We start from the raw sequence: 11,061 nt of genomic DNA on the forward strand, positions 1-11,061 counted from the left end.
TACAGTGTATGTTGGATCGCGACTAAGGGTGTGCCTCTGAATGTTTCGGTTATGTACTGACATCAGAAAGCTCAAGGTATACCATTGTCATGCCTTCACAATTATAATGTAAGAAGGATTGTCTTGGCTTCTTGCTGTTGCTATTTTGCTGCCTGCTCAGTACAGGAACAGAAACTCCTAACCGTTGAGCTGTAGCCACGCTGGAGACTCATTTCCGCAGGGTAAGGGGGGTCACGTCGTGACACTCCCACCCCGTGACTCCGTCGATTTCATCACAGAGGGCTACCCAACTCAGTCCACACGCAGTCATAAGACCTGCTCTCCGTGTCTTCCCGAGAGCACGGCTGTGTTGAAATGTTACACAAGCACGCATATAGAGCCGACCACAAGACGAATGGGAGCGAGATACGGAGATATGTAGAGGTGTACGTGCAAAACATTTCATAAATCTGCCACATTGGCCTCTTGCAACTTGCATAGCGTGTGCTTGGCGTGTTGTTTGCTTTGAATTGCATGCTTTTATTCGGGAAGTTTCAAATCAGTTTGGATCATTACATTACATTACATTACATTACGTGGCATTTAGCAGACGCTCTTATCCAGAGCGACGTACAACAAGTGCAAAAACACAAGGACACGTGCAAAAGTGGATCTGAGAGGACAGTACAGATCAGGTGTATATGGGAAATTATGACTGATAACGTGTTATTCGTGAGGTCAGCCCCAATGTCAAATTGAACAGCGCTTGCTTAGACATTACATTTCATTGCCGTCATTTAGCAGACATTCTTATCCAGAGTGACGTACAGTAAAGTGTGAATCAGAAACAAGGACAAGTGTGTTGAAGACACTAGAGGAAAGTACAGTTCCAAGTCCTAGAGTGATCACAGATAAAATTGACCCCTTGAAGAGTACATCAACTATACAGCTAGCATACCACGATTGTCAGCTAGAATACTCCAAATGTTAAAATGATTATACATAAATTCATTAATTCATACATTAATTCTGAAGTCTTTTATTCTCTTGAGTCATCGAGCAGAGTGTAATGCAAATGGCTCACAGGCACACAGTCTGGGTAATGATAATAATAATAATAATAATAATCATATAGTCTGTTGAAACTATGTTGAAATTATGTTTGCATACTATTTATGAGGGATTTTCTCTACAAAAATGAAATTACAGCAGTAAATATCAAATACATATCATAATTTTAAACATGAATAAGTAAAAAGATCAATGTGTCCATATAACATTATAAACTGGAAATGTAATGAAATATAACTTTGCCCGCATTGTTTTGGCATCATTCATTCCATTTGCACGGCCCCATCACTACTGTCTGTAAAACATCTACAGCCAGCTGGAAACAGGCCAGACCACACCCACAGCAGGCATGGCTTTAAAAGCCTGCACCGCCTCTCCTGCCTCACAGAAAGATACACCCTAACCAGCAGCTGAAACCATCTGCATGGAGATGGAGAACCAAAACAAAAGACGTGACCAGAGCAACGAGGAATTAATAGGTAAGGGATAGTGTTGCTTCGTGTTTTAAAGAGCCCTGTGAAGTGACGCTGCTCTCTGGTCTCTCTGTTGTAGACACGGTGCTTTGAGAAAAAAGGGTGACTTGCCCTTGGTACGTTATATGCTGGAAAATAATGGATAATGTCAGGCTCCCCGTGATGCAGTACATCTGAACTGCTGTTGGGATATCCTAGTCCCCGAGAGACTGCCATGTTTGTCTCCAAGAGAGGGACATATCACGAGGTGTTCACCTATGGCAGCGGACTCTACTGGAGTAGAGAGAAATTCAGATTTAAGGGGGTGAAGGTAGTTTATGTTTTGCTAAACTGGTTTGGAAAACCAGTTGAGCCAGGGCACTGCTGCTACCTCACAGTGGGCAGTTGGAATCGGTTGGGTTATATGATATCCCAGAAAGCTCTTGTAAGAGGTTGTGGTTGTGTTACCCCCATGTGTTATCTGAGCATTCTCTTGTCATGCCATGTCATGTTGCTATAGGAGGCCCACATTGAGCTTTAAATAAAACAATTACAAAAGCAAAGGGAAGCCTTCGTATATTGTGATTACTATCAGTACACAAGTCTTTGAAAGTTACAATGTGTGGTGAAAATTGCTCTTTGAAATACAATGTACAACAGTGGATACTATTCTCTATTCTCCCTACATCACTATCATATCAAATCAGATAAATTATACATATTCTTAACCTTAACTGCGTTCCAGAGTATATGAATAATGCACGAGATTCTGCCCAGCTCATTTTTCATTAGTTAAGTGTTTGAGTGTTGATGGGAGTGAACGTTTTGTGTGAGCTGGGAAGTGTGATGACTAATATGGTAGGCTATTTAAAAGAACATTTACAGGTCTTGTATGATATCAATGTGAGGGAACATAATATTGGTAAATACCTGTATGTGAACATTGAAATAATAAACCTATGTAAGAATTGGTAATGTTTATGATTCTATTAAATGCTTTTGCTGGCTTGGCACCCATTATTGGTGTTATGAGAGCAGGGTCTTAACAAAAAACAATATTAAAAAATATATATCTATATATATATATGAAATTACCCTTTGGTATTCTGGGTCAAGAAATGTGTTTGTTTGAAAACATATTAGAATATGTTGGACATGGAAATGTTCATTTGGATAGTCCAAAAGCACACCAAGTCATCTAGTGCTATGAGGCTTAAGCCCAGCCCTAACACTTATTTTATGGTGTGATAAAAGCCGATAAGTTTTGTGGTGTCCAAAGGTTAACCATGCCATCTAAAGTACCCTAAGAGTTAAAACAACCAGTTAACCTAAATATAGGGCATGAGGCTCACTTGGACAACATATCTGTTCTTTGTATCCATTTTTTGTTAATTAGAGTCACTGCTTTCACTGACTCAAAGAACAACTATGATTTAATATGTTATCTTTCTGCTGAAATAATGTAAAGAGGTTTCTGTAAATGCTATTAACTGAAGACATAGGAAACATTTAATGTGTAGGCCTACTAATGGCAAAATGATGTTTGAGGTAGGCCTACGTATATAGGCTATTATGTTTAACTAATTATTAGGGTAAATGCATACAATGTAACTTCCTGTTCCCATCGTTGCGTAGCGAAACAATTTTGAGGACGTCCGTGAAGCACTTACTTCTGTAAAATCAGATTATAATTGTGTTTTTATCTGACGCTTGTTGGTTTTGTTAAAATCTTACCATTAAAACACATCATGGGAAAACTTGTATAGGCAACTGTAAGCTAATGGATGTGATTCCAACTCTAATTCTCTTTACAAATTCTTCAAAACACGCATGATGTGGCCGCCTTATCTTAACTAAAGTAGGCTACTGGTGATTCATCATCCATCCATCGCTTATCACAATCACATTACACGTCAGCCATAGTCTAAAAAAAGGGAAAAGTGGTTCTGGTGATTAACCCGGAATTGGCATCTTGGATTTAAAAAAACAACATTTATGGAACTTTATCCCAAGTTTTTGAACGTAACGTTACGACACATAACAGACTGACTTGATTTGAAAACAGCCCTTGCTGTTTTCAGCTAAGTTCACAATACAGGGCTAGAGCAGCCTAAGCGTAGACTTCAGGCATACATCTACAGATTTTATTGTTCAAGATTGAAGGATAAGTTTGTTCTGCGCTAAGAACCGTGTGAAGGAAGGTGTGGAAAATAGGCTTGGCGTCACTCCCTTTCTCTGGTTTCCACAGTGTCACGATTAGCCTTATGAAACCATTCCTTAGGTAAACAGCAACACAAGCACGTGGTTCCCGGCCAATGTCCACCGGGGAGCAGCCGCCACCTGATCCAATAGCTTCAGCTCACCTTCACAACATATGATCTCCCAGTAAGACCCAAGTCATGAAACAGAATTTTATTATATTGATATCGTAAGGTAGCCTACATTGTTGTAGGCCTAATGGAGGTATTCGTCTAAATTGTTGATAAAACTGCTGCTATAGGGATAAGAATAAGAACGTAGGCCACATGTGTATAGTTTCTGACTCCTGTAAAGTTTATTTCCTTTTCTATAGGCGCTATTGGATATTTCATATACAGTCAGGTCCATAAATATTTGGACATTGATGAAGTTATTGTTATTTTAGCTGTCTACCACAGATTTTCTATATGCTAAAGTTAGTCTTTACATAAGCCATATTTAAGTCTGTCTATTTATAATACGTCTACAGCAAGGCAACATACATAAACAGAGATTACTTTTGAGGATTTGCACTTTGATTTAAAATAATAATGATCAATAAAAATGATTTCTCAAGTAAAATACTTTTAACATGCAGATCTTACACTTACAAATTAGATGCAAGGGTTATTAGGTTTTGGAGAAAACATTTTGTTGATTTCTAATTATTTATGTCCACATGCCTTTCTGCTCTGTAACAATTGCTTTATGAACCTTATTCCTCAGGGTAATGCTGCAGCAATTTATTTTTGGAGAAACGCCATCAATCTAAAACCAAGTGCATTAAAAATGGCAGGCCTCCAAGAACACAATATGATATGAATATTTTGCAGGCCCTTTTTGAGAAAATGTTCTATTCATTTGACTTACATATCTACAACCTAGTCCATTATAAAGGACATCGGTCTCGGTAATGCAATGACAAATTGTTTTTGAAAAAATATTTTGTTGTTGTTTTATGACTATTTTTATGTAAAATAATTTTCATGAACTTCCATATGACTGACGGATATGACTCACTTGCATTGTTAACCTAATGCTGTATAGGGTTTAATGTTTTTGTCAAATATATAAAATGTATATTTTGTGTTTTTAATGTATCAGGTATGTCAAGAATATGTCACAAATATGGAGGACATTTGGAGAAAATTATTTATCACAACAAATGTTGTTGACGAGCGCATCATGCATTTTTATGATGGATCCTTACCATCCCTTGGAAAGCTTATGACATCCCTGTCTAATATCCCATAAAACAATTTTTACTGCTGGGATGTACCTGGTGTTCTTCTTTAGCTAGCCAACACTTGTTCATTCAGAGCTCTCAGTAATCCAAGTCTTTGGCATGGGCGTGATAATAGTTTCAATAACGGTACTCTTACTGGTGCAACACCATTAACAGTTTGATTATCAGTAAATGGGCAGTGTGCAATTACCTTTTTAAATGATTCATTCAGTAAAAAAAGTAAAAAAATATTTTCATAGCTGCTATATATATATATATTCCATTTTCCATTTCCATTTTTTGTAATGTAGATGTAAATATTGTAGAATATATGGGCCTTGAGATTAAGAGTGATGTCCTTGCTCCAAAGTGACATTGCTGAAATAGTTATTTTATCAGCTCAATCATAAAATACACTCCCACTCCCTGAATTGTGGAGACAAAGACAGAGCTTTTGTACATTGTGTTTGCCAGAACATGTTCATTACTGATCCTATGTACCCACGCCATGTTAAAGCTGGTCACAAATAGTTTGAACAGGTGCATTCATACCTTTCTCCAAACACAATGAGACCAGGGTAGAATGTCAAACCAATGGTCTAATGGGACTCTTAATGGGCTCCTACGATGTATAACTAAATTATTTCCATACTTGTCTTTGTAATAAAGGTAAATAAATAAAGGTAATAAAGGTTGGCTGAGTTGATGAATGAAGGTAAAAATACAGTACTGTGATAACTTCATTACTGGTTACTTGATTACAGAAGTGCCAGAACTTGCCAGGTGCAAGCAACAGTAGGCAGCTACATACAACTACATACAAAATAAACACCAATGCTTTTTAATCTGTATGGTCACCAGAAATTTAAGCGTAAGAATCCGGTAGGCTACTGTTACTTTTAATATATTTTTGTCACAGTATATTTGCATGCTAAATTATATTGACCGAAATTGTGCTTGTCATTTTTCTCTGTGGCAGCTGACCGCACTGGAGAGCTTGGCTGCTGTGGCTGGGTCTTGGTCATCATCTCATTCTTTTTTGCATTAGTGACATTTCCAGTTTCCGTATTCATGTGTGTGAAGGTATGTATGCTCATTGCTCTAAACAGACACTGGCAATAATTGTTGTAATTATGGTATAATCACTAATCAGCCAGCTCGGACAATCACGGAAATAAATCTATCCATCTCTTTCTGGCACTTGCACATACACATGCATTTTTAGGACACCTATCCTTTTAGAAATACTTTCATTTCATTCGATTTCGTGTTTGATTTCTTTCTTCTTCAACAAAAAAGGTTCAGGTTTCAGTTGAAATTTTGCATTTGTCCCCAGATTGTTCAGGAGTATGAGCGCGCAGTCATATTCAGACTGGGCCGCATTACGGACAAGAAGGCGAAGGGTCCAGGTGAGAGAGGAGCCTCTCTCCACATCCTTTTACTCTCGTTTAAACACATTTCCCCCCTTTTTTTCCTCCCCAATTTGGGATGCCCAGTTATGTTAATGCAGCAAGTCCTTTGTGGATTTGGCTCTCTACCAAAACATGTGACTCCAGCCACCACTTTTTAACTCAGACTAGTTCAATAAGTCAGGCTCCCACAGACATTGAGTCAGAGAAAAACACTTCATATGCAGCACAGCCTGACAATCCTCCCCATGATTGATCAATTAACAGGACAAGACAGGACTGGTACAAGACACTGTCATCCTGGCTGACTGAAACTTTGGTTGATGCTAGAGCCAATTGTGTATTGCCTTGCATGGCAATTTCCATTGCATTGGCAACGCCTGGATTTGAAACCATACCATAAGACTCATCCATGCACTAGAATAGCCACTAAGCTGTCCCCACACCCTCAGTCATGTGTATGCGTTCATGCCACTATGATCTTATGCCAAATACGCCATGATATATAGACCACCACATAGAACATGACTGTAGTGACACTGCTTTCCTTTTAGGCATCTTCTTTATACTGCCCTGCACTGACACCTTCGTCAAGGTGGACATGAGAACTGTGTCATTCGACATCCCTCCCCAAGAGGTACAACCTCCCTTTCTAATGCCAACACCAACTTCTCAACACAGTGCAGTCATTAGGAGCACGCTTGCATAGATCATAAAAAGATCATTGTTTTGTGTGTTGCTCTGGCACCAAAAAAGATGACCTAGGATTTTTAGATGACCTTGGTACAAGGTGAAGAGTAACAATGTTCTGATATGCTGAGAACTGGCGATGAATTAAGATCTTCTTGTGGGTTTTCCATAGATCCTGACCAAAGACTCAGTGACTGTCTCTGTGGATGGTGTTGTGTACTTCCGGGTTAGCTGTCCCATCTCCTCGGTGGCCAACGTGTCCAACGCGGACCTCTCCAGCCGACTGCTGGCACAGACCACCCTGAGGAATGTTCTGGGCACCAAGAACCTGGCAGAGCTACTGTCAGACCGGGAGGGAATCTCACACAGCATGCAGGCATGGCTCAGTCCAGCTATCTAAACGACACTGGCACACTTTAGAGTGGAGGGACAGACTGGCACATTGTTGAGAGCTGTGAAACTACTCTACTGTGAAAAGCACTCCCTGGAGATTTAGGGGTCATATCCTTAAGCAGTTTGTAAGACTGAACAACATTCAGATAGGCTGTGGGTGGGGGTGTGAGTCTTCTGGGAGCTGTGACCACCATATTTTGATTTAACTTATGGTCAGAGATAATGTTCCAGAAACTGCTGAAAAAAGGTGGGTTTTGGAACAGCTGGTAGCTGGCTTACCGGTTCAGACCAGCTCCTAGCTGGACCTGGTTTAGCTGGTTGACCAGTTCAGACCAGCTCCCAGCTTGACATGGTTTGATCGGCTCAAGCTTTTGAAACAGCTGGTGGCTGGTCGACAAGCTCAGACAAGCTACAAGCACTAGCTGCGTGACCAGCTCATGACACTGGATTTTACAACCGGGTCATGCACCCGGCAAACTTTTATAAAATCAAAGTATCCTAGAGTTCCCTCTTCTCATCCAAGAAACCTTACTGACCACCCCCACCAGACCACCCCTTAATTCCCGTACTCACACTCCTTTAACAGACGTCCCTGGACGACGCAACTGACCCCTGGGGCATCAAAGTGGAGCGGGTGGAGATCAAGGACGTCAAGCTGCCTCACCAGCTCCAGAGGGCCATGGCAGCCGAGGCGGAGGCCTCTCGCGAGGCCAGAGCCAAGGTGAGGACGCCCGAACGAGAGTCTGTGGAGGCCACGTGCTTTTCACATCTCGACATTCAGATGTGTATCACAGTGGCGCTTTGCAATATGAGCAGGGGGTGCAGCGGAGTATGCGAAGAACTTAACCAGCGCGACAGCTACAAATTTTCCATCTTATTTATGCAAAATACAAAGATATTTCAAGGGCTTAAAGATTATCACACAATGAATATCATTTTTTAAATCTGAAGTAAAATAAATAACGCTGTTGCATTGTGGATAATTGATAAATGTCGTAATACTTGGTAAATGTTATGCGCTAAGACATGCCACAAGCACTTAAACATTTTAGGTATACTACTATAGCTTAGGCTTTGCCAAAACCTCAGGTCTGGTGTGGTAGTTCATATATCAATAAATAAGATTAAATAAATAACCATTCTAATTTTTAGGAACTCCGTGTGACTCATATGAATAATAAAATAAGACGAGGTTCAATAACAAACCAGGCGTCTGTTACATGGACACAGATTAAACTTAATCCTGGACTAAATGCAGCTTTATATGGAGAATCTCCAATTGAATTTGTCCTAGGACTACGCTTAATCTGCATCTGTGATTTAATCAAAAATAATGATAACTTTATTTGTAAACAGAATTAGTGTTGAAACTCGATAATTATGTTTTATTAATATACTTTTACCTTTTTATTTTTATTGTTAAGCATTTACTTTAATCATGAGTTCTAGATCTTTTTTATGCAAGAAATCGGAAGCTATGATTTTGTGACTACATCCACAATATGCTATCGGAAAACCTAGCTAGAATCCTAAGGAATGACATTAACGAATGCATAGTGAAATTATTATCGCATGCTACTACAGAACATGACAAACTCGGGTTCTTAACGTTAGTACCATTGCTTAACTAGTGCAGTGGGGATACCAACCTTAGCAATGCCGTTGCTTGGCAACCAATACTGTTCAGCGGAAGAATACATTTACCATAAAACATAGTTCCATTAAAAATACATTCAAAGTAAGCTTGTCTTTCTTTTTTGAAATTTTGAAAGATAAATATGGTAAAAACGTTATGGAACTCAAACCTGTGGTATATCGTGGATATTGGCACAGCTAGCGGGGTGGTTAGGCACGACAATATCCACGATATACCACGGGTTCTCGTTCCATAACGCTTAAATGTCCACTTAATAAAGTCATCAAACAGGACATTCAAATGATTCTCTAGTTAGCTTGCAGAGCTTTTCGAAATGCAATTTAAATATGCTACAACTTGACAAAATCAGGCTTCTGTGATGCTGATTAAATGTTGACACAAACATTATACTGAGTCTAAAATGTGTCATTTGGCCAACACAACAGTTTAGCTAACTAACGTTAGGCAACAGTGAAACGCGGTGGCATCAACTCCTGTGCTAGTAAACTGACTGACAGTACATACTTTTTACATACAATTATGTGGATTAAGATCAGGTGGATATTTTACAAAGCTGGATAACTGAGTTAGCGGGATAAGTGCGCTGTGTAAAACCCGGAACAGCTCTTTTTACTGCAGTCCATGTTCCAGTTTTATGAGAGTTCTGGGTTTTACTCGGCTAAAAAATTTTTACAAAACAAACCAGTACACAAGACGTCAAGAAAAGTTTTCTGACACATGAGATTGTCTGAGCCTGGCGCTAGCCCTACATTTTTGCTTGCATGATGCCCCTAGGAAAGCTGATAGCAGAGCAGTTGCTGTGGAGCACACATAAACCTCTCCCCCTCTCCTCTCCACTCTCCAGGTGATAGCGGCCGAGGGCGAGATGAACGCGTCCCGGGCGCTGAAGGAGGCGTCACTGGTGATCGCAGAGTCCCCCTCCGCCCTACAGCTGCGCTACCTACAGACCCTCAACACCATCGCCGCAGAGAAAAACTCCACCATCATCTTCCCTCTGCCCATGGACGTCATATCCCACTTCATGTACGAGAAGAAGTGAGAGGCTATGCCCCCTCCGGCAATGCCCTGGCCCCTTCTGCGCAAACCCTCCTAAACATCGTCATAACCACACCGTGGCAGATTATCAACCTGGAGTTACTCAGTCCCCATGTTCAAGCAGGATTTCTGTGGCGGCCATGATGTTTACATTCAAATCCAGCTCCTGTCAACCTCAACTTATTTCAGATAATTTAAATTGATTCATCTTCATTGGCATACAAACTTTTGACCTGCTGCATGAACATAACTGGGCATCCCAAATTGGGGAGAAACTAACATGACTTATGAATGGAATAAAAACAAAGAGATTAATTCTTATTAACTTCAATCCTTAATTAAAATAATTTATATTAAGATATTTATATGGTACATTTAGATTGATAAACATCATGTGTCATTGCTTGTTGTGCAGTACTTCATTTTAGATGCTGGCCTGGAGTTAGCTGACTGAAGCATTGTCTCATTTCTTCCTCAAATACAATTATATCAAGCTGTGGTTCCCTGTTTTCTTAGTTTAATGAAAATCTTGTAAATGTGAGCACTTTTATGTATATTAATGCTTATTTGTTGATCATATGAATTATATTTGAAAAAATTTAATATATTGCTCCAATATTTTGTAAAATGTATATTGTGATACATGCCAATACTAATATAAACAAGACTGAAATACATACTTGTGACCTCTCATTAATGTAACTTGGCCTTTTTAAGTTCTGTTCAAGTTTTTTGATGAGGATCTGACCAAAGATTGGCCAAAGATATTGACCAATAAAGCTGTAGCATTCGGTGTCTAATTCACCATTTTGTGTCTGAAAGAGAAAGAACACTGTATTTGAGAGACCATATGGTCCCAAAACCAAGAGCTTCTATTTATTCAGTTGGCTCAGAATTACCATTGTTTCTCAT

The 11,061-nt window shown here is 39.6% G+C and overlaps 1 protein-coding gene across 1 annotated transcript; it reads left to right on the top strand.

Annotated features, from left to right (window-relative positions):
• Positions 1–1,441: 1,441 nt before the first annotated feature.
• stoml3b (stomatin (EPB72)-like 3b) lies at positions 1,442–10,842 on the top strand. Its single transcript, XM_061248751.1, has 7 exons — positions 1,442–1,529; positions 5,945–6,048; positions 6,302–6,374; positions 6,929–7,011; positions 7,237–7,440; positions 8,044–8,178; positions 9,959–10,842. The coding sequence occupies exons 1-7, from the start codon at positions 1,475–1,477 to the stop codon at positions 10,151–10,153; spliced, it is 849 nt and encodes a 282-aa protein (XP_061104735.1). The 5' UTR covers positions 1,442–1,474; the 3' UTR covers positions 10,154–10,842.
• Positions 10,843–11,061: the final 219 nt, after the last annotated feature.

The sequence above is a fragment of the Conger conger genome, chromosome 7 (assembly GCF_963514075.1).
Source record: "Conger conger chromosome 7, fConCon1.1, whole genome shotgun sequence".
Lineage (NCBI taxonomy): Eukaryota > Metazoa > Chordata > Actinopteri > Anguilliformes > Congridae > Conger > Conger conger.